The following is a 24,146-nucleotide window of genomic DNA, read 5'->3' on the forward strand; positions in this document are numbered from 1 at the left end:
GTCCAAATTCGAGGGTGGCACAGTGGTTAGCACTGGGACTATGGCGCTGAGGACCTGGGTTTGAATCCTGGCACTGGGTCACTCTGTGTGGAATTTGCACATTCTTCCACTGTCTGTGTGGGTTTCACTTGGTGGGGTGGGGGGGGGAATAATTGGGACTCTAAATTTATTTATTTTTAAAACTAAATTCTAACGGGCCTAATTTGTGTAATCTCTCCTCTTAACTTTATCCCTGTTGTTCAGGTATCATTTTTGTAAACCAGTTGCACTCCTTCCAAAGCCAAAACACTTGGCCTCCTTCACCCAGCTCATTTCCCAAAGCCAGATCAAGCAATGCTTCCTTTCTACTGTAGTTGAGCTGAGAACATACTGATCAAGGAAATTCTTTTGAACCCATTTCAGATACTCCTTCCTGTACTTTTTGCTTTGCTCTAACATGATTCAATCAGTATTTGGGTAATTAAAATCACGCCATCTTCACTCTCTATTGTTGCTCTATGTCTCACTATTCGGATGCCTGTAACACGATCTTACCTTTTGTTTTTGCTTCTCAATTCTAACCAAATGGATTCTGTCCTTGTTCCACCAAACCTTGTGTTTTTTTTTAAATTTCAAACTTGCAGGTATTCAGAAACTTGTATTTAATGTGGATTTTTGCCCTGCTATTTTAAATAGATATGGAAGAAGTCCTTCACTGTACTCCAATAGCTGAGATCAATGGAATACCATTAATACCACTTGAGTAATATCTTTATCTCTGTGAAACAAGATCATAACCTCTCCATATAAATATCATCCCTGTGTATTATTAAAGCTATCATAGAATTTACAATGCAGAAGGAGGCCTTTCGGCCCATCACGTCTGCACTGGCACCTGGAAAGAGCACCCTACTTAAGCCCACTGCTCCACCCTATCCCCATAACCAAGTGACCCCACCTAACCTTTTGAACACTCGGGGAAATTTATCATGGCCAATCCACCTAACCTGCACATCTTTGGACTGTGGGAGGAAACCGGAGCATCCGGAGGAAACCCACGCAGACACTAGGAGGAAGTGCAAGCTCCACACGAGGCAGGAATTGAACCTGGGTCCCTGGTACTGTGAGGCAGCAGTGCTTGCCACCGTGCCACCCATCGCATTACAGGCTACTAAAATGGCATAACGAGAAAAGATGCTTCTCTACTGCACATGCCTTGGAGCAGCTGAGGGGTAGTTGTTTTCCATTAAGAAAACAATGGACAATTATCAGTAACTATTTTTGAAACTTGTGAAAATATGTTTTTACAGAGGTCAGGAAAGTGCTGGAATTGTGACAAGTAATGGAAATTCCCCACCATTATATATGACACACAAGGTATGCTTTTTATTTTGCAATGAAGTGTTACTAATGTCGTAGGAAGAACTTTATTGAACTCCATTGGGTTCAGTATTATTTTGTGCAGTGTCTGATTGTACAGCATCTTTTGTTTTCAGGAAACGTGAGTTACTACCTTCCAGTAGCCTTGCAACATTTGCTTAAATTTGAATTTCCCAGATGAAAGACTTTGGCGTAATTTGATAGCCAATTTCAGATAAGATTGTACTTTGCAGCTAATGTAAGTTTTTTTTTCTAGGTTTTGTAAATTTTGTGCTCATTTGAAACGGGATATGTGATCAGTGCAACTGATTGAAAAATAAAGCTCTTCCCGTTGTCAGGAAAGCATGCGTTTATGCACCAATGTGAATTGGCACAAAAAGCATAGTCAACTCTTGATTAGAAATTGCTTAATTAAAGATTTAAATTATGCAAAAACTTTGCATATATAAATTACTTCATTCAAACTACAAGCTGAATCAACAACATTCAAGAATCTTGACACCATTCAGGACAAAGCAGCCCACTTGATTGGCGCCCCATCCTCAAGCATAGACGTTTACTTCCAACACTGCCTGACAAGCAGTGGCATCAGTATGATGCATTGGAGCAACTACCCAAGGCTCCTTCGTCAACAGCTTCCAAACCCGCCATCTCTACCACGTAGAAAGATGAGGGCAGCAAATGCATGGACTACAGCGGTTCGAGAAAACAGCTAACCACCACTATCTCGAACAATTGGGGATGGGCAATAAATGCTGGCCTAGCCAGTGACATACACAGTCCATGAATGATTGAAACTAAAATTTATGCTATTGTCAAAGTTTAGTGACACTTATGGGCAGCAGGGTAGCATGGTGGTTAGCATAAATGCTTCACAGCTCCAGGGTCCCAGGTTCGATTTCCGGCTGGGTCACTGTCTGTGTGGAGTCTGCACGTCCTCCCCCTGTGTGCGTGGGTTTCCTCCGGGTGCTCCGGTTTCCTCCCACAGTCCAAAGATGTGCGGGTTAGGTGGATTGGCCGTGATAAATTGCCCGTAGTGTCCTAATAAAAGTAAGGTTAAGGGGGGGGTTGTTGGGTTACGGGTATAGGGTGGATACGTGGGTTTGAGTAGGGTGATCATGGCTCGGCACAACATTGAGGGCCGAAGGGCCTGTTCTGTGCTGTACTTTTCTAAATTCTAAATTCTATTTTGAACAGAGGGGTGCACTGGAAATAACAAACAAATTAGTTACAATGTAGTTACATTGTATACCTTGTGTTCCCATTTTATGTATTTTCTTTTATTCCCTTTTCTTCCCATGTACTTAATGATCTGTTGAGCTGCTCGCAAAAATACTTTTCACTGTACCTCGGTACACGTGACAATAAACAAATCCAATCCAAATTAATTTCATGTTAATGCTGTCAATGTTTTTCTCATGTTTTGCTCTTTTAAATGCAGCACCCAGTGCTAACCTAGTTATTTGTAAGGGCAAATGATTGAGAAAACTGCAGCTAATATCACCTTTGGTTCAGTAGCAAGCATTGTAGATTCCACTTCTGTGAAGAGCTGTGGCGTTCTTTTAATGATAAACTATCTTATAAATCCAAATTGTTGTTGAAAATATATATGAACCAAAGTTATTGCTCAACTATTCTTTAAAAAATGCTGAAGAGGATGTCCGGTGGCAGCCATGATGTGAATGGTCGCGTACAGGGCAGCTCCTGCTTGAAGGCATAGAAAAGAGCTCTTTTTAACCGACGTTTGGTGCCGCTCTACAGAAAAGTGCAGCTGACGTTCGGAGGAGAAGCTCCCCTGAGGGATATCTGCTGGTTGCCAAACCCGGCAAAAGAAGGTGAAAGACCTAGCCAAGGAGTTGGAAGAGACCTGTGGTGCAGCAGCCAGTGAAAGGATGGCAGAGAGGGAAGGGCCAGTGTATGTTGGAAAGCCCCAGATGCAACAGTTGATGACTTTCATCAAGGAAGAGTTCCACTAGCAGAGGAAGGAGATGCAGGAGTTTGAAGGGACTAAGGTGTCCCTGGAAGGGCTTGATGGAGAGGGTGGAGAAATGTTTGGAGGTGGAGGGGTCCAAGAGATTGAGGGTGATGTCAGACCACAGCGATTTGGGTGGAGGCAGAGGTGGGACTCGAGACCTTTTGTAAGACTTTGAGAGCAAAAGAGGAAGAGCAGGAGGATCGCCAAGGCAGATTCTGAGTGCCATGAGAGGTACATTTCAAGAGTGCTGGCGGGGCAAGTGGTGGAGGGGATGTTGGATAAGGCCACTGAAGTGGACCGAGTGCACAGGTTTCTGAGGCAGGCCTAGAGTGGGAGAGCCACTGCGGGCATTGATCGTGAGGCTTCATATGTTCGTGGAGAAAGAGAAGATTCTCCAGTAAGCCAGGGAGAGGCGCAACTATGAATGGGAGGGGAACACGGTCTCAATATACCAAGACATTAGAGCTGAGCTGGCAAAACGGCGTGCCGGGTTCAACAAACCAAAGGCTGTACTATATCGATGGCAGTTAAGGTTTGGGGTGCTCTACCCGGCGAAGCTTTGGGTGACGTATCAAGGCCAGGAATACTATTTTGAGACTCCAGTGGTGGCCAACGGCTTTATCAAGGAGCACTCTGTGAAGTAGTTGGAATTATGGAGGGAGTGGGGGGTTTCTTTTCCTCCGATGTGGAGAGTTTTTTTCTCTTTTTAACTGTTTGATTGACAAAGGGAGGCAGGGGAGAAAGATTTGTAAAGGGACTGCTGCCCCTATTCTCCTTCCTGGGGTTTTTTTTTGTTGCCGTTTGTTCTTTGGGAGGGTGACCTTTGGGTTCTTTGGGAGGGTGACCTGTGGGTCGAGATGAGTCTTTGTTTTGGTGGGGCAGGGGGAGATCAGCTAGGAGCGGCCTTCACAGAGCAGAGGGGAGGGGTGGGGGGTCAGTGGGAGAAGCCTTTGGGCAGGAGTTGCCACGCTGGCAGGCAATGCTGGTGAATGGAAGTAAGGTGGGGGGAGAAGGCTGAGAGGTGGCTGTGTTTTGGGGGGGGGGGGGGGGGGGGTGGGGAAGAGAGAGATAAAACTGGAGAGTATGGAGTGAGACGATACGAAGGGTAAATGCGACCTTGTGTGCAAGAATGAGCCTAATAGAGTTCAAGATCGTATTTAGGGTACATATGACTAGCAAGAATGAGTGGGTTCTTTCAGGTGTTGCAGACGTGTGTGAAAAGTGTGGACTGGGGCAAGCGAACCACGCACATATGTTCTGGGGCTGCGAAAGTTGGAGAGATTCTGGGCGGGAGTGTTCGCGGCGCTAGCGAGGATAGTGGGGGAGGTGGAGGAGCCCGACCCTTTGGTGGCGATATTTTGGAAATCTGAGAAACCTGAGTTGGAGGGGAGAATGGCCGATGTTGTGGCCTTCGCCTGTCAACGCCCAGCGACGGATCTTATTGGAATGGCAGTCAGCAATGCTACTGGGCTAGCGGCCTGGCTGGGTGACTTGTGACTTTCTTCGGCTGGAAAAGATTAAATATGAGTTATGTGGTTCAGCGGAGGCTTTCGAGGCAAGGTGGGGAATGTTCATGATTGATTGAAGAGGTGTTCACATAGGGTGGGTGAAAAAGGGGAAATGTTTGTACAAACTATAAAGTTATGTGTTGGGAAATTTGTTTCCCGAATTGTTTTGTGTTGTAACTTTTCATATACTGAAGAAGCATCATAACTATTTACAGTAATATTGTTAAGAGCCTGCTAATAAAACAAATTAATGTTTTTAACTGAACATGCATCTCACCATTGTCTAATCTGAATTATAGATGGGGAAAGTTTGCTTCAAATTAAATTCAATTAATTTATCCTTTTTATTTTGCAAATACTGAAGATTTGTATTTTAATTTTGTTGGAACTTTATAGTTTTGATTATTGTTGATTTCAGAAAGTGTTGCACAAAAGGTTAATGCACAAGGTAAGATCACATTGGGTTAGTGGTAACTTAGTAGCTTGTATAGAGGACTGGCAGAACGCAGAAGGTTGGGATAAATGGGTCTTTTTCTAGTTGGCAAGATGTAACTGTGGTGTGCTGCAGGATTTGGTCCTCTAGTCCCAGCAATGGATGCAGGGATAGAAGGTACTACAGTCAAATCTGCTGATAACACTGAGGAATGGATAGGTTAAGTGAGTGGGTCAAAATTTGGCAGATGGAGTTTAACGAGTGTGAGGGTATCCATTTTAGTCAGAAATAAAAAGGCAGATAAGTGGAGAGAAGCCTCAGTGCAGAGGGATCTGGCTGTCCTTGTGATGAATCACAAGTACAGCAGTTAATAAGAAAGGAAATGCCATTTAAGGCTAAAGGAATGTAGCATAAAAGTAGGAAAGTGTCTCCTCAACTGTACAAAGCATTGGTGAGACTGCCCTTGATGTACAGGGTCCCCTTATTTGAGGAGGGATGTAGTTGCATTGGAGGCTTCAGAGCAGGTTCCTGAGATTGCAGAGAGGTGGGCTTTGTCTTCTAAAGGGTGATTGAGCAGTTTAGGCCTATACTCTCCCGAGTTTAGAAGAATGCGAGGAGGTTAATTGAGGTAAGATGATAAAAGATATTGACAAGTAGACATGGAGCAGATGTTTCCTCTTGTGGGGCAATCTAGGAGAGGTCACAGTTATAAGATAAGTGGTAGCAGCTGTAATTGAGATAAGGGTCATGGATCTGGAATTCACTACCCCAGGATGCGGTGGATGCTGGGATACTGAGTAAATTTAAGGAGACGGACAGATTTTTAATTAGGAATGGGTTTAAGGGTTATGGAGGAAAGTGGAGTGAGATCAGCCATGATCCTACTGAATTGTGGAGCAGGCTCGAGGGGTGAATTGCTAAATCCTGTTGCTAATTTTTTATGATCTTATCTTTCATCATAATGTTGCAGCTCAGAGGTCCTTCAGGTCAAAAACTTGTGCAACAATTCTTTTGGAGCCTGATATTGGATCTAAGCAAATATTTTAAATCCTGAGGCTGTAATTTCAAAAGACAAGATAAGGATATTTTAATACAAACTTTGTGCTATGCCTCTTTTGGCTAAGCCAAACTAAGAGGCATAGCACACTCTTGATGACTAAGAGGTGCCCTCCTATTTATTCTTGCTGTCAGTTCTTGACTTTAGGCATTTATAACCACACATTTTTATTAACAGGAAAAAAAACACTTTTTTATCCAAAAGATTTAAACTAGTGCAATCTGCCACACAACACCAATGACATGTTAATAAAATTCTCCTCAAAAAAAAAAACAAGCAAAACTCCCATCTTTGCCCAAAACCTCACAAACCTCAATCAGCACCAATATCCCTCCGATCTGGATGATACTTGCAACTCCCCACACAGTTGGCCCTTCCAGTAGGAACTGTAGTATATGAATCAATGTGACTGTTCCTGATTCTCCTTTGTGACTGCAGTGCAAGTGCTGCCCTTTTTTATGACCAAACTTTATCAAATATATCAAAGCACGTTCTGGAGACATCCTGTTTGGATGGTCAGCACCTTTTAAAACTTTTTTTTTAGCATGGCTCTTGTCTTCGTCCCGACAAACCATTTATCATGATGTTGTTTCCACGGCCGAAACAATGGACCCCATTCGGGTGTAATGTCTCTCGTTCTCAAGTATGAGATTAAAGTCCATTTCTCCTTGGCTGTTGTTGATGCTTCGTTGTATAGTGGCTGTTGTCTGGGGCCATCCGCTCTAATGATTTCACATTTCTGCTGGCCACTGTTTTGTCTTTGAGATATCTTAGTTTCATTATCAATATTTTGAAAATTTCAGTACAGTTGAAGTTGGGCCTGTTTGCAGTATTATGTCAATGAAGCTTTTGGGATTTTATATTGAATAAAAGTCTAATTGGAGGAGATTCCGACCCTACATGACTTAGTGTCCTGAAATCATCAAAATGTCATGTTGGGCAAGACCTAAATTCTGCATTGTACAATTTAATCCTTGTTGCTTTCCCCCAAAACATCCAATGGAGGTGGTCAGAACTCAGTGAAGTTTGTAAAAAATATCATTTATTGCTTGTTTATACAGTCCAAATGAAGCATGTCTCAGACGGTTGACTTGGTATTTTTAAATTCTGGAGTAATACTTCTGAGAGTAGCACTAGAACTTTGTAGTAAATGCATTTAAAATGTAACAAGATATGGTGTAATTACATTATTTTAATTAAAAGCAATGAATTATTTTCCCTCCAAACTATGACATTAATTTTTTAACTTGCAGGTTATGGAGATCATCATTATATATTTTTAATGTAAAATTATATATTTTTTTTAATATATAGGGAATGGGCCTCATAAATAGTACTTTCCGTGAAGAACAAATACAAAAGCTTCGCAATGGAAACCTGGGAATAGGACACACTCGATATTCCACATCGGGTATTTCTGAATTGCAGAATTGTCAGCCGTTTATAGTGGAAACTCTTCATGGAAAGATTGCTGTAGCTCACAATGGAGAATTAGTTAATGCAAAAAAATTAAAAATGAAGGTACCGTATGGCATTCCCTATTTTATTACAAACTTGTATCAAAAAAGGTTACAGCACAAACACCCTGGGAAATATACTTCCCAACAATTGTCCATATAGTTTGTACTTTTTCTCCTTTTTCATTTCCCCCCAACCCTGCGGCAAACACTCCTCAACACTGTCATGAACATCCCTCCCCTTTTCTCAACCCCTCTGCTGAGCCCCTTAGCTCATACTTTATCTTCTCCAACTGCTGGAGGTTGTATAGGTCACCTAACCAGGTCGCTACCCCCTATGGCGATGTCAACCTCCACTCCAGTAAAATTCCACGTCGGGCAATCCAAGACAAAGGCCACGACTTTGGCCTGCGTCCTGTTAATGAACCCCGGCTTTTCCGAAATGCAAAATACCGCCACCAAAGGGACGGGTCCACCTTCTTCCCCACTAGCCTTGCTAGGACTGTGAACAGTCCGCCCAGAATCTCCAATTTTCACAACAACGTGCTTGTGATTTGTGGACCCCGCCCACACCTCTCACTCATCTTCCACTCCCTAGAAGAATCCACTCATTTTTGCCCAAGTCATATGTATCCTGTGTACAACCTTAAAGGCTCATCCTTCTGTACGAGAAGGTCCCGTTTGTGTGTGTCTCCAATTGATCCTCAAATACACCTTATAAACGTGTGGGGAAAAAAAACAATAATCCCTTCCCCCTGGGTTCTGAAAGCACCATGGATCCACCATACTCATCCTTTCCATAAACCCACCCAGTTCCTTTGCCATTTGTACCCTACCCATCGACCTGGGGCTCAACCTATCCACCCTCTGCTCTAGGCCACAGTTAAAATCTTCTCCCATAATCAACTGGTGCATGGCCAAGGCGGGGATCATTGCCAGTAACCCCCTTCATAAAACCCACATCGTCTGAATTTGGTGCATACACGTTTACCAACACCAGCCAGTGTCCCTTCCAATACCCCACTCACAATCACATATATCCAACTCCGAATCCCTCACTTCCTTCACACTTGCCAATCCCATTTTCAAAATTTGTAAACCCCGAGTGGAAAACCTGCCCGACCCACCCGTTCCTTGACCGAACTTGGTCCTTCACACGGAGGTGTGTCACCTGCAGAAAGACCACATCTGCTTTTCAAGCTCCAGAGGTGCACAAACGCCCCTGATCTATCAACTGGTCCATTAGGTCCCCGGACGTTCCACGTTACCAACCTGACCAGAAGCTTACACCTCCATTCTCCTCTACCGTCCATCATCTTCCCCACTAACTTCAGCCCTGTTAAATCTGCCCCTGACCATGTCATCTCTCACCCCGCCACATCGCCGGTACAGCACCACATTGGAGCAGAGTTGGCGAAAGGCGGGCAGGGTTCAACAAGGACCAATGATATATTCGGAACTTGTTCCCCTCCCATTCACAGGTGCGCTTCTCCTGGTCCAATGCAAGAGCGTTCTCTTTCTCCACGAATCTGTGCAGTCTCATGATCAACACCCGTGGTGGTTCCCCAGCTCTAGGCTTCTGCCTCGTGGTGCTGTGCACACTGTCCACTTAAGGGGCCTTGTCTAGCACCCCCTCCGCCACCAGCCCCGCCAGCATCTTTGAGATGTTCTTCGTGTACTCACACCTTCCACTCCTTCAGGCAGGCCCACTATTTGCCGATTCTGCCTTATCGAGGTGTTCTGCTTCTCCACCTTTGCACTCCATGTTTAGCTAAGAGCTCCGCCTCCAATGCCACCACCCAATCGCTGTGGTCCGAGATCACTCGTTCGATCTCTCATTCTGCGACCTCTGCAGCTCCTAGCACTTCTCCACTTCCATCGAGCTCTTCAGTTTTTCGAGTGATCCTCGTGCATCGCCTTCCTCTACTGGCAGAATTCCTCCTTTTTAATAAAAGTCATCAACTGCTCCATATGGGACTTTGCACCTTTCACCAGCTCTTCCCCCTCCGCCACCCTTACACTGGCTGCTGTGCGACAGGTTTCCTCCAACACTTTGGCCAGGTCTCTTACCGTCTTCTGCCAGATTTGGTACTCCCTGGGGAAAACTACTCCTTTGACCTTCAAATACACCTTTTCGTTGAAATTACACCCAATATCGGGTAAAAAGTGCTCTTTCCTATGCCTTCAAGCAGGAGCTGCCCTGCGTGCGACCACTTGCCCAATGGCCGCCACCGGAAGTCACAGTATGTCATTCCCACTAGTGTTATGCTCAATGAGTTAATTACAGAAATGTTTGTGCTTTGAAGAGTTGATTAATCCTCGGTGAACAGTGCATCCTAACAGGACATGGGTTGGATAATTGAGGTTAGTTCAGTTAAACATGTTAATCAAATCTTGATGTGTTGGTCATAAATCCACTGTACATCTAAATTAATACTCTGTTGCCAAGCAAGATCGTAGCCAGTTACTCCTCTTCCTGAGCACAAAAAGACATCAAAAGATCCTAAATGGAGAGAGCTTGATCTAAGCACTACCTGTTCCAACCTACCAGTTGTTGCCTTTACTTGGAACCAACCCATGATCTTTTGATGAAAGTGCTAGTTGGAGACAGCTACTGTTTTCCCCTATGTCAAATACTCATTTGCATTTTGTCATTTAACCTGTAATAATTTTGAAGCTTGACACAAAATGATGAATTCAATTTGTACAGTGAATTGCAGTGTGACAACAATGTACTTTTCAAGTTAGAGAAATATAACTTTTCCTGTTTACATAGATACTACGACACGGCGTTGGCTTGTCAACCAGTTCTGACAGTGAACTTATCATACAGCTTCTGGCTGTGACCCCACCAAAGGAGGAAGCTGATAAACCTGATTGGGTGGCCAGGTAAGGAAGCTCCTGAAACTTTCAGCTCCACTTTGGTACAGCAGTTCTAAGTATAACAGGCTCATTTGAGTAAGAAGTCTTACAACACCAGGTGAAAGTCCAACAGGTTTGTTTCGAATCACTAGCTTTCGGAGAACTGCTCCTTCCTCAGGTGAATGAAGAGGTGCCAGAAACATTTATATAGACAAAGTCAATGATGCAAGACGATACTTTGAATGCAAATCTTTGCAGTAATGAAGTCCACAGGTCCAGATGGAGCAACTGGAGAGAGGGATAATCACAGGTTAAAGAGGTGTTAATTGTCTCCAGCCAGGACAGTTGCTAGGATTTCGCAAGCCCAGGCCAGATGATGGGGGATGAATGTAACGTGACATGAATCCGAGGTCCCCGTTGAGGCCGTACTCATTTGTGTGGAACTTGGCTATAAGTTTCTGCTTCGGCGATCCTGAGTTGTCGCACGTCCTGAAGGCCGCCTTGGAGAAGGCTTACCCGAAGATCAAGTCTGAATGCCCTTGACTGCTGAAGTGTTCCCCGACTTCGGTAGAAAGTACACTTTCTCAAGCTCCTCCAATTCCGTGAACTTACCCCCACAAACAGGTGCAGAAATATTCTATACCCCACCCTGAAACATCGGCTCCTACCCTGAGGGGACAAACCTGTGGTTGTTACAAATCAGCACCCATCGGGACATGAACGAAATTAAATGAAATTGCTTATTGTCACGAGCGTGTCGCGTCTTTTCGTCCGACGTCACTTCGTCCAACGACACTTCGTCCACGTCTTTTGGTCCAACGTCTTTTTGTCCGCCCGTCTTTTGGTCCAACGTCACTTCGTCCAATATCCAATTACAAATTAACTCCGTTAAAACCATTTAATTGATAAAATGCAAGTACAATACAGCAAGTGAATTTACTTGCTAAAATCAAGTAATTGATAAAATGCAAGTAAAATGCAAGTTGAAAAATGCAGTTTAAAAAGTTAAAAAATCTAAAAATGCAGTTAAAAAATCTAAAAAGTTTACTAATTACTTAAAATTCCGAAATTACTTAAAATTGATGTAAATTGTAAATTCCCGAAATTCCCTAAAAGTTAGATTTCCAGAACTGTACCCGAGCGAGAATAATGGGGACGAGGACAAGATGATTGATATTCTACAATTCCGACAGACAGGGAGTCTAATTGGATTTAGACAATGAGTGCAGTTCTGAAAGAAGCAGGTTTAAACTCGATTTTCGTCGAGTGATTAAAACCTCTGGTTGGTAGTGGGTTCTGACATTACAGGTCTGAATGATCAAATATTCCATCAGGTACAATGGCTCTCATCACGCTGGAGCATACATGGGTGAATATCCTGCAGCTTATCTAATAATGTCTGGAGATCAAGCAGCACAAATGCAGAACTCAACCTCAAGAGGCGAAATAGGTGGAGAGGATCCTGAGGCAGTAACATTGAAAAAACTAAATTAAACTATTTGTAATTGGATAATTGGACGAAGTGACGTTGGACCAAAAGACGGCGGACAAAAAGACGTTGGACCAAAAGACGTGGACGAAGTGTCGTTGGACGAAAGTGACGTCGGACGAAAAGACATAGCACCTGTCACGAGTAGGCTTCAATGAAGTTACTGTGAAAAGCCCCTATTCACCCATTCCGGCGCCTGTCCGGGGACGCTGGTACGGGAATCGAACCGTGCTGTTGGTCTGCTTAAAAGCCAGCGATTTTAGCTCAGTGAGCTAAACCAGCCTTCCATCCTTGCTTGCTGTTGACATTGATTTCCATACCCTCATGGTTGAACTGTCACTGGGCTTGTGGAGTACACGGCTGGTTAGACAGAAGAGCTGCCAACAATAGCTCCCTCCGACTGGTTCCTTTTACACAACTTTCCACATCTGTCCCCACGCTGTCCTCTCCTCCACTACCCACTTCTAACCATAGCTATAAAAATTTCTCCTCCCAATAAAAATTTTGCAGATGCGGCAGGGCCAGCCCCCCCCCCCCCCCCCCCCCCCCCCCCCCCCGGTTCCACAACCTCAGCATCACCCTTCGTTTACCTCCACCAGCTTCACTTGTGCATTCGGGCCCAGCTCTATGCCACGTGCCTCTCAAGATGACAAAAAGCTTGCCCATACCAACCGAAAAGTCAACCTAAACTATCCCCTTGTCCATCCATCCCTGGGCATTTCACCTACCTCCCACATTCCCTGGTTTAATCGCTCGGAGGCAAAGAGCAAAAGGGGAGCAGGTACCCCCCGCCTCGACCCTGGTGCCTAACCAAAATATTGTGAACTATATCACGATTTGGTTCGCGCAATCTTCTCCTTGGGGAGCCCTATACACAACCTCACCCAAGTCAACAAACCCGGTCCAAAACCCAAACTGCACAGCACTTCTAATATATTTGCTCACTCCACAGAGTCAAATAGCGTTCTCTGCATCCAAAGACACAACCAGCTCCACCCCATGGCCCTCAATGGCCCCATTGTCACATTCAATAGCCTCTGAAAATGGGCCGATTTGCTGCCACCCATTCTCTGTCTGGTCTTCTCCCCTTTCACCCCGGCACTCTACCAGCACCACCAGCTCCTTCCTTCGCCTATATCGAGCGGTGGTATGATCCACTGTTCCAGGTCTTTGTCTTCCAATCCATCCAGAAAACTGTCTCATGCCTCTATCCTCCCGCCAGAGGCTCTGAACTGTATGATTTCCGATTTTAAAAAGCCTCAAACAACCCCTTTACCTCCCCTGGTTCCGTTACCAGGTTACGCCCGCCCGTTACTCATCCACCCAATCTCTCTCCCTGCCGCCTGCCCTCCTCAGCTGATGCACAGCGATCTGCTTGCCTTCTCCCCATTCTCGTACACCGTCCCACTGGCTTTACGCTGTTGTTCCACCACCTCCCTGTCAACACTCCATTTGGAGCTTCCGCCTTTCCTTTTTAAGTAAATTTAAAGTACCCAATTAATTTTTTTTTTCCAATAAGTGACATTTAGCCTGGACAGTGGGCCGTGATCGACCCCGGGGTCTTCAGTGCCGTGAGGCAGTGGTGTTAACCCCTGTGCCACCAGCTTTTGCCTCTCCTTCAGCGCCTTCGCAAGCATGCCAAGTATCTTCGGTCCACTGCCAGAATGGCCACTGCCTCTCTGCCAGTTTCACTCTCACCTTATGCGCCCTAATGAAAATAAACTCCCTCTAACCACTGCCTTCAACACCTCCCACCACTGTGGCCTCTAGGAGCTCGCCCCTCCACCTGCAAGTCCACCCAGTGTGGTGCATGGTCAGAAACCGCAATCACCAAATACCTCTGTCCCAACCACCCCCACCATCAGTACTTTGTCCAGGACAAAGAAAATCAATCCAGCAGTACCCCCTGTGGACATGCAAAAAGAATGGAAATTCCTTCACCCTCGGTCTCTCAAAACCACCAGTGAAAACCCACTGCAAGGAATATCCTCTTATTAACCAGCACTGTCACCCCGCCTCCCCCTCGTCTTGAATAATCCAGCTCCAAATGAAACACCTATCCCCACCCATCCCTTCCTCGGGCTCTTCAAGTGAGTCTCTTGCAAAACACAATGTCTACCTTCAAAGTCCTCAAATACGAGAACACAACGAGACCTCTTAACTGGCCCATTTAACCCCCGAACATTCTGGGGCAGCCCAAAACTGGGCTGGGTACAACACCCCAAACTTTTCATTGAACAGGACTGTTTTGACAACAGTTGAACCCAGCCAGGCGTTTAGCGAACTCCTCACCTAGATCCTGGTAGATCCGAATCACATTCCCTTGTGCACTTCCTCATCCCCTTCACAAACTAGATACCTGTGCAGTCATACCACCATTGTTCTTCTGCTGCTCCCCTGCCTTCGGCCTCCTCCTCAGCAACCTGTGCCTCCAACCTTTGCTTCAATCTCTTGATGGGTGCCCGAATTTGGTCTGCCACCTTAGCCAGGTCCTCCTGAGGCCTAATGCATTACTGGCGAGAACTTTGTAGGTGAAAAGCTCCACCAACTGTTCCGTTGGACTACTGAGTGGACAACAACACCATAATCTCTCTGCCATCTTTCCTTCTGTCGCAGTTCATGAAAGCTCCTGGTCTGACTGCCCCTTTACAGTTGCACTCCTTGTTTGATAGGGCTGAGACATGCCAATTGAAGGAGAATCCTTAGCTCTGTCTGTTCCTGCACTTTGTACCAGCAAACACCAGTAAATGGTAACGAGGACAAAACCATTCCACCTCCAGTAATGGCCATCAAATGTGTGACCACTCATTCCATGGCCAGCACTGGAAGTCGCCATCTCGCTCCGTTTTAAATAATATGCTGCTTTCTACTCTTGCTGCCTAACGTACAATTCTACATTTTCCTACATTTTACTCCCATCTGCCAAATTTATGTCTACTCACAGGTCTTTATCCCTTTACAGGCTCAATGTCCTCTTCACAAGGGCAGCACAGTAGTACTGCTGCTTCACAGTGCCGAGAACACAGGCTCGGTACCAGCCCTGGGTCACTGTCTGTGGGAGTTTGCACATTCTCCCTGTGTCTGCATGGGTCTCACCCCCACAACCCAAAGATGTGCAGGGTAGGTGCATTGGTCATGCTAAATTGACCCCTTTAATAAAAAAAAAAAAAAAAAAATGACCTCTTCGCTTCAGGTGATTCAGATATCCCTTGAGTTTCCACGTTCAACATGGAGCTGATATTAGTTGGCATTGATAAATTTTATCTGCTCCTCCCTATCTTTGTTATGAGCAAATTTAGCAACCATACATTCAGTTCCTTCATCAAAGTCATTGATATAAATTGCAAGTAGTTGAGGCCCCAACACTGATCCCTCTGGCACTTCACTCATCACATTTAACAACCCAAAAATGATCCACTTATGCCCACTTTGTTGCCTGTTAGATAACCACTTCTGTATCTTGCCGCTCCTCTTATTTGCGTGGCAATATTTGTTGCCATCTTGTCAAATGCGCCTTCTGGAAATCTAAGTATACCGCTCCACTCAATCAAATTAATTGCTGCAAAAGACTCTGCTTCTTTCCATGTCTGTGTCAAAGCCCGTCATCTGTAGATTCATTTCTTCAGCTGGTCGCATGAGGTTTGCCATCGCCTTTGATGTAAATTTAGCCGTAGGCACTTCCTTCTCTTCTTTACATTCACTTGATTTCATCAGTTCGACTCGTTCTTCTTTGGAGAGTTCCACTTCTTGATGAAACCGAAGCAACTCCTCCACATCCTCTGTGGCCAGGCCTTTGGATCCCTCCTCTCTAACTTGTTTCACCAACTCAACAATGTTGGTTACTTCAGTCTAAAATGGGGAACCCGTGAAAGCATTCACTGCCTTGGGCCAAACCTTTTTTCTAGCAGGCCTTGATGGTTAATTCTGTAAACTCATATCATGTGTCTTTCATTATCCTTATTAAATATATGGATGTTGAATTCCTTCCAGCAATTACAAAGTGTGGTTTAAGGAATTATTTCCACAATGCTGAGAATGTGGCTGAAATTTCTCTGCTTGTGGTAAAATTTGAATGTTGCATTGACCCAAGACCAGTGGCTGGATGAGAGGTTGGATTTGAGGGTAAAAACAAAATTTCAGGGTCTGGTTGGCTATCTTCATGATGAGGTGGATGTTCAGCAACATTATCAAGGATAAGTAGGACCTTTGAAAGACAAATCCTTTTTCCTCATTAAGTCTGGACCACATGTTGAAAGCAAATTTCAAACCAGTCTTAAAAATTTAGCATACCCAATTCATTGTTTCCAATTAAGGGGGAATTTAGTGTGGCCAATCCACCTACCCTACACATCTTTGGGTTGTGGGGTGAAACCCACACAAACACTGGGAGAATGTGCAAACTCTATACGGACAGTGACCCAGAGCCGGGATCGAACCTGGGACCTCCGTGCTGTGACACAGCAGGGCTAACCACTGTGCTGCCTTTTCAGACCAGTCTTAAGCCAGGCACTGCTGTTCGTTTCCAAAAAACAACTGATAGATTAAATTTATTTTTTTACTTTTTTTTTGAAGGGTTTTCTGACCTATTTGACATATAAACCAACATTGGTTTACACTTCAAACCAGCCACAATGAAACATAGTAGTATTAATCTTTAGATTAACACTGCAATGAAGTTACTGTGAAAATCCCCTAGTCGCCACATTCCGGCGCGTGTTCGGGTACACTGAGGGAGAATTCAAAATGTCCAATTCACCTACCAAGTACGTCTTTCAGGACTTATGGGAGTAAACCGGAGCACACGGAGTCTGTCCTTCGTAGTTTTAAAACGAGGTGTTGTCCTTTCTACTTTGAATATATAAGTACTATTTGGCGTTTTCCTCCAGAGCAGTTCAGTATTGGTCAGTATTAAAGACCTGTTCTGGCTGGTACCCTCGCTCAGTGCGACACTGCAGGGCCTGGGAAACTGCTGTAGCTGCATGGTCAGCTGACAGAGCCTTCCCGTCCCAACTTCACATGGATATCAAAATGCATTTTAAAGCGATGAAACCACCTTACATTGGCTGAGAATCCTGTGGAATCTGGGTCCCTGGCACTGAGGCGGCAGTGCTAACCACCGTGCCACCCAAGACATCAACATCACCAGTAGCAACAACACTACCATCTGGGCAGCACAATGGCACAGTGGGTTAGCTCTGCTGCCTCACGGCGCCAAGGTCCCAGTTCGATCCCGGCACTGGGTCACTGTCCGTGTGGAGTTAGCAAATTCTCCCCGTGTTTGCGTGGGTTTCGCCCCCACAGCCCAAAGATGTGCAGGATAGGTGGATTGGCCAGGGATAGGGCGGGAATGGGCCTAGGTAAGGTGCTCTTTCGAAGAGACGGTGGCAGACTCATTGGGCTAATTACTACCTCCTGCACTGTAGGAATTCAGCTGCATCAAGAATTAACTGTTGTCAACTGCTAAGCACAATGAATGAGACCAGTTCCGCCATGCAACTCTAAGCCTCTTATGACACAATTAGCACTTGTGGCAGAATCATTAAGTTGACTATAAGCCTCTTCTGGATTCGTGCTTCAGATATCCCTGGAGTTTCCACGTTCAACATGGAGCTGATATTGTTGGCATTGATAAATTTTATCTGAATACATACAAAGAGAAATATGTTGGAGTACTTTGAAGCATTGGCTTGCACTGATGAGTGAATCATGTACTGGATAATAATTCATGTAAAGTATTGAATGTAATGTGAGAGGAATTTGAATGAGAGGAAATGATATAAAATGACACCGGTACATCAAAAGAGTGTGTCAATGATTTGGATTGGATTTGTTTATTGTCACGTGTACTGAGGTACAGTGAAAAGTATTTTTCTGCAAGCAGATCATTAAGTACATGAAAAGAAAACATAATGGGGCAACACAAGGTACACAATGTAACTACATAAACACCGGCATCGGGTGAAGCATACAGAGGTGTCTTGTTAATTTGGTCAGTCCATAAGAGGGTCAATTAGGAATCTGCTAACAGTGGGGAAGAAGCTGTTTTTGAGTCTGTTTGTGCGTGTTCTCAGACTTTTTTTATCTCCTGCCCGACGGAAGATTTCTCTTGTCTGAACTGATAAAGTCACAATAGTTCTTTCTATGTTGCTATTCTTGGGTAATTTGCCCAGTGACCCTGTTGTACTGTACCTATCCTAAAAAGATCACCATGTTTCACTTCTTCCATCAGCATTTGTATGTCCCATTTGGAAAAAACTGGGCAACTCAAAGGAATGAAACCAGACGGACCACCCGACATTGAACCAGGCACTGGAAATGACTGCAAACCCAGCCCTGCTGACCCTGCAAAGTCCTCCTTAATCCCATCTGGGCTTGTGCCAAAGTTGGGAGAGTTGCCTCAGATTAGTTAAGCAATAGTCTGACATAGTCATACTCACAGAAATATATCTTACAGACGTCCCAGACACTACTCTCATCATTCCTGGGTATGTCCTGTCTCACCGGCAAGATGGACCTTGCAGAGGTGGCAGCACAGTGGTGTTCAGTCAGGAGGGAGTTGCCCTGGGAGTCCTCAACATCGACTCTGGACCCCATAAAATTTCATGGCTTCAGGTTAAACATGGGCAAGGAAACCTCTTGCTGATTACCACGTACTGTCCACCGTCAGCTGATGGATCAGTACTCCTCCATGTTGAACACCACTTTGCGAATGCTGAGGGTGGCAAGGGTGCAAAATATGCTCTGCGTGGGGGACTTCAATGTCCATCACCAAGAATTGCTCAGCAGTAGCCACAGACCGAGCTGGCTTGTCCCTAAAGGACATAGCTGCTAGACTGGGACTGCAGCAGTTGGTGGGCAAAAACATACTTGACCTCATCATCCTCACCAATCTGCCTGCTGCAGATGCATCTATCTGTGACAGTACCAGTCGAAGTGACCACCGCACAGTCCTTGTGGAGGAAGTCACGTCTTCACATTGAGGAAACCATCTTGTTGTGCTGACAGTGCTAAATGGGATAGATTTCAAAGAGATCTAACAACTCGACACTGGGCATCCATGTGGCACTGTGGGTCTTCAGCAGCAGCACAATTGTATTCCACTTCAAGACCTGCACTCTACCATTTTCATCAATCCAGGGGATCAACCCTGATTCAAAGTACAGGAAGGCATGCCGGGAGCGACATCAGGCATACTGAAAAATGAGGTATCAACCTGATTAAGCTACAACACAGAACTAGTGTGCCAAACAGCTTAAGCAACAAGTAATAGGCAGAGCTAAGCGATTCCACAACAAACATTATAAGTTGTAGTCCTGCCACATCCAGCCGTGAATGGTAGTGGACAATTAAACAACTCACTGGAGGAGGAGGCTCCACAATTATCCCCATCCTCCATGATGGAGGAGCCCCAGAACATGTGTGCAAAAGACCAAGCTGAGGCATTCGCAATGGTAGTGGCAAGTGGATGATCCAATTTTGTCTCCTCCGGAGGGCGCAGCATCACAGATGTCAGTCTTCAGCCAATACGATTCATTCCACGTGATATCATGAAACAGCTGAAGGTACTACTGCAAAGGCTATAGGTCCTGACAATATCCAGACAATGTTACTGATGACTTGTGCTCCAGCTCTTGCCACACCCCGAGCCAAGCTGTTCCAGTACACCTATAACACCGGCATCTACTCCAATGTGGAAAATTGCCCAGGGAAGAAACAGAATAAATCCAACCCAGCCATTTACCACCCCATCGGTCTACTTGCTATCAGCAAAGTGATGGAAGGAGTCATCAACAGTGCTATCAAGCGGCTCTTACTAGGCGATAACCTGCTCACGGACATTCTTCTGCCAGGGTCACTCAGTTCCTGACGTCATTACAGCTTTAGTTCAAACATGGACAAAGAACTAAATGCCAGAGGTGAGGCAAGAATGACTGCCATTGACATCAAGGCAGCATTTGACCGAGGTATGGCACCTAGTTAAATTGGAGTCAATGGGAATCCGGGTGAAACTCTCCGCTGGTTGGAGTCATGCCTGATAGAAAGGAAGGTGGTTGGAGTCGACCATCGCGGCTCCAGGACATCCTTGGTTCCTCAGGGAACTTAGGCCCAACCAATCTTCATCAGAAGTGGGAATATTTGCGGGTGACTGCACAATGTTCAGCACCATTTAGGATAATGAAAAATTCCTAAGTTCAAATGCAGCAAGAGCTGGACAATATCGAGGATTGTGGTGGTAAGTTACATTCGTGCCACACAAGTGCCAGACATGACCATCTCCTACAAGAGAGGATCTGCCCACTGCCCCATGACATTCAATGGCATTACTATCGCTGAATCCCCCACAATCGCCAACCTGGGGGTTACCCTGATCAGAAACTGAACTGGACGAGCCATATTAATACTGCGGCTACCAGGGCAGGTCAAAGGCTAGGATCCCTACAGCGAGTAATTCGCCTCCTGATTCCCCCCCCCCCCCCCCCCCCCCCCCAAAAGCCTGTCCACCATCCACAAGGCACTGCAAGACACAAGTCAGGAGTGTAATGGAACACTCCACTTGCCTGATGGGTGCAGCTCCAATAACACCAGAAGCTCGACACCATCCAGGACAAAGCGGCCCGCTTGGTTGCTCCACCTTCCACAAACATTCAAACCCTCCACCGCCGAACAGTGACAGCCATGTGTACCATCTACAAGATGCACTGCAGTAACTCACCCAAGATTCCTGAGACAGCACCTTTCAAACCCACGACCACTACCATCTAGAAAAACAAGAGCAGCAGAAACCTGGAAACCCCACCACCTGGAAGTTCTCCAAATCACTCACCCTGCCTTGGAAATATATCACCATTCCTTCACTGTAGTTGGATAACATCCTGGAAATCCCTCCCATACAGCACAGTGGGTGCACCTTCACTTCAAGAACTGCAGCAGTTCAAGAAGGCAACTCTCCACCCCTAAAATAATAATTAATAATTGTTATTGTCACAAGTAGGCTTATATTTACACTGCAATGAAGTTACTGTGAAAAGCACCTAGTCGTCACGTTCCCGCGCCTTTTCGGGTACACAGGGAGAGTTCAGAATGTCCAAATTACCTCAGCATGTCTTTTGGGGCTTGTGGGAGGAAACCGGAGCACCCAGAGGAAACCCACGCAGACACTGGAGAACGTGTAGACTCCACACAGACAGTGTCCCAGGCTGAGAATCAAACCTGGGACCCTCGAACTGTGAAGCAACAGTGTTACCCACTGGGCTACCGTGCCGACCTAAAAGAAAGAATGGCCCATACGGGGATCGGACATGCGACCTTAACGTAATTAGCACCATGCTCCTAACCAACTGAGCCAACCGGCCAGTGAGAACCCTTCTGAAGGAAGAGCAACTTGGGATGGGCAACAAATGCTGGCCTAACCAGTGGCGCCCACATCCCGTTTAAATGAGTTTTTTAAAAATTTGCGAATTGCTTGTAGGCATGTTTCAAAATCACCAGGGTACTTCCCTCCAAACCACGATGCCTGTCCCTTTAAATTTAAATTGTGCACCACTGCATAATTTCTACGGGATTAGTTTGCACTCAAATGGAAGGGTGGCCACTGTTCTAACATGGGAAATGTGGTAGCCAACTGATTATTTGTGATGCTGATGGAGGAATAAGTATTGGCTAGAAAATAAGTTTTCCCATGCCAGGGGCTCCCTGAGATTATTCAAATGCTGCTGTTTCGTGAAATGCAAGTGGGGGCAGGTCAATCCTTCTCTTCTACTGCCGTACGGCTGGTCAAATTTGTGGCTAATCTGAAAATAAATAATCTGATGTGAAGAATCATTATTTTTCTTCTCTCTGCTTTGGAGTATCAGCAAATAATTCCATGGAGGTTCCTGTATGTTTTTTTAAGAGTATCTAATTATTATTTTTTTCCAATTAGGGACAGTTTAGCGTGGCCAATCCACCTACCCTGCATATCTTTGGGTTGTGGGAGTGAAACCCACACAAACACGGAGAATGTGCAAACTCCACATGGACGGTGACCCAGAGCCAGGATTGAACCTGGGACCTTGGCGCTGTGAGGCAGCAGTGCTATCAACGGCGCCACCATGCTGCCTTCTCAACCAGTAAATTATATGAAAAAAAATTTTTTTTTTAATTTTAATTTTTTTTTAATAAATTTAGTGTACCCAATCATTTTTCCAATTAAGGGGCAATTTAGCATGGCCAATCCACCTAGCTTGCACGTTTTTGGGTTGTGGGGGCGAAACCCACGCAGACACGGGGAGAATGTGCAAACTCCACACAGACAGTGACCCAGAGCCGGGATCGAACCTGGGACCTCAGCGCCGTGAGGCGGTTGTGCTAACCACTAGGCCACCGTGCTGCCCTTGCATGACACAAATGAAGGGATTCATTAAGAATATGTCAGCCATTGCTTAATTGGTAGCACTCTCGCCTCCGGATTACAAGATACCGGTTCAAGTCCCACCCCAGGGCTTGAGCGCACAAATTAAGACTGATGCTCTATTGCATTTACTGAGGTAGTACTGTACTGTTGAAAGTGCTGTCTTTTGGATGTGATATTAAACCAAGGCCCTATCTAACTGCTGGGTGGTTGCAAAATGTCCGTTGGCACGATTTTGAAGAACAGCAGAGGAGTTATCCATGTCTTGGCCAATACTCGTTCCTCCGTTAGCGTCACAATCAGATTATCTGGCCATTAACATATTGCTGTTGCGAAGGTTTGCTGTGCACAAATTGGCGGCCACATTCCTGTTAGAACAGTGACTACACTTCAAAATCCACTATATTGGCTGTAAAGCACTTTAAGACACCCAATAATCCTGCAAATATATAAAACACTGAAATAAATGCTTTGATAATAGTATGCATATGATAGAAAAGGGAAATAGTTGGGGTGGGGGTTGAATTCTGGCACTCAGTCGTTTGGCATATTCCAATATTGTAAATCCCCCAAATTGGAGTGAAAGTTTCCAATGCATTGTTCTCTACATCTTACCAGTTGAAATCCTGTGTGGATTCTCTTTTCACATTGAAGAAAATTTTACATTCCCTTTCGTCACAGATAGTGTCCCATTAACAACTAAATTACAACGGCTGTCGAGTAAAACTAGTTTATGGAACCTTCTGGCAAGGTGATTTTGGTAGATAATGCTTTATGTTAAGTTTGTAAAGAGGAGACGTTAATTATTGGTTTTTATCTTAATCCTAGGATTAGAAATTTGATGACTGCAACATCTATCTCTTATTCAATGCTACTTATGTACAAAGATGTAATTTATGCTGTCCGTGACCCTTATGGGAACCGGCCTCTATGCCTTGGTTGCCTTGTACCAGCTTCTAAACTACACAGTTCAGGTAAGAAACCACCTAATTTGTAAAAACAAAACTTAATAGAAATGAAATGCTAAGACACGTTCTGTAGAAAATATTACCAAGCATTATCATATTTTGTTCTTGTGTTTTTTAAATTTGGCACCCAAATTTTAAAATATATATTTTTGAAGCAGTTGTCCAGGACCCATTTCTAATCAAGAGAAATTGTTTTTGTTCCAATCTATAGCATTCTATTGAATTTGGGTCAGTAGTAGGGATTGTTACTGGAAATGTTTGATTTTCCATCAGTTATATTTTATGATATATGCAGCAGCATTTTCCTTTCTTGCTTTGTTGTCCTTGCTCCCCACCATTCCCCAGGTGGTGGTTAGTTTCTTTCCCAAAGGTGGTGAAATATTAACCGTAATCGTCTGAACAACTTTCATTTATGTAGATTCTTTAGTGTAGAAAAAAACACTTAACAACTAAGGCAAACACATTCATGGTTGGGGAGAGAGGTGTTAGAAAGGCTATCAAGTATATGAATTTTTCTGACAGTGGGTTGGTTTGGGAAAGCAACAGAAATCTGGGGAAGGAACTTTTGAGAGAATAAGAACAAGATTGCTGCAATCCTGCTATCAAAGTGGAGTATACAAAAGGTATAGTCAGAGGAATGATAGCAGA

At 44.8% G+C, this 24,146-nt stretch overlaps 1 protein-coding gene across 3 annotated transcripts in view; it reads left to right on the forward strand.

Annotated features, from left to right (window-relative positions):
* Positions 1-24,146, forward strand: part of ppat (phosphoribosyl pyrophosphate amidotransferase) — a 95,619-nt gene that overhangs the window by 15,494 nt on the left and 55,979 nt on the right. For 2 of the 3 annotated variants that reach the window (XM_038791131.1, XM_038791133.1), the window contains 4 exons: positions 1,290-1,356; positions 7,647-7,853; positions 10,566-10,678; positions 23,359-23,504. In XM_038791131.1, coding sequence (XP_038647059.1) covers positions 1,290-1,356; positions 7,647-7,853; positions 10,566-10,678; positions 23,359-23,504 — 533 coding nt within the window. The remainder of the gene's footprint in view (positions 1-1,289; positions 1,357-7,646; positions 7,854-10,565; positions 10,679-23,358; positions 23,505-24,146) is intronic. The other variant, XM_038791132.1, reaches the window with a different exon arrangement.

Source organism: Scyliorhinus canicula, chromosome 3 (assembly GCF_902713615.1).
Source record: "Scyliorhinus canicula chromosome 3, sScyCan1.1, whole genome shotgun sequence".
NCBI classification, from domain to species: domain Eukaryota; kingdom Metazoa; phylum Chordata; class Chondrichthyes; order Carcharhiniformes; family Scyliorhinidae; genus Scyliorhinus; species Scyliorhinus canicula.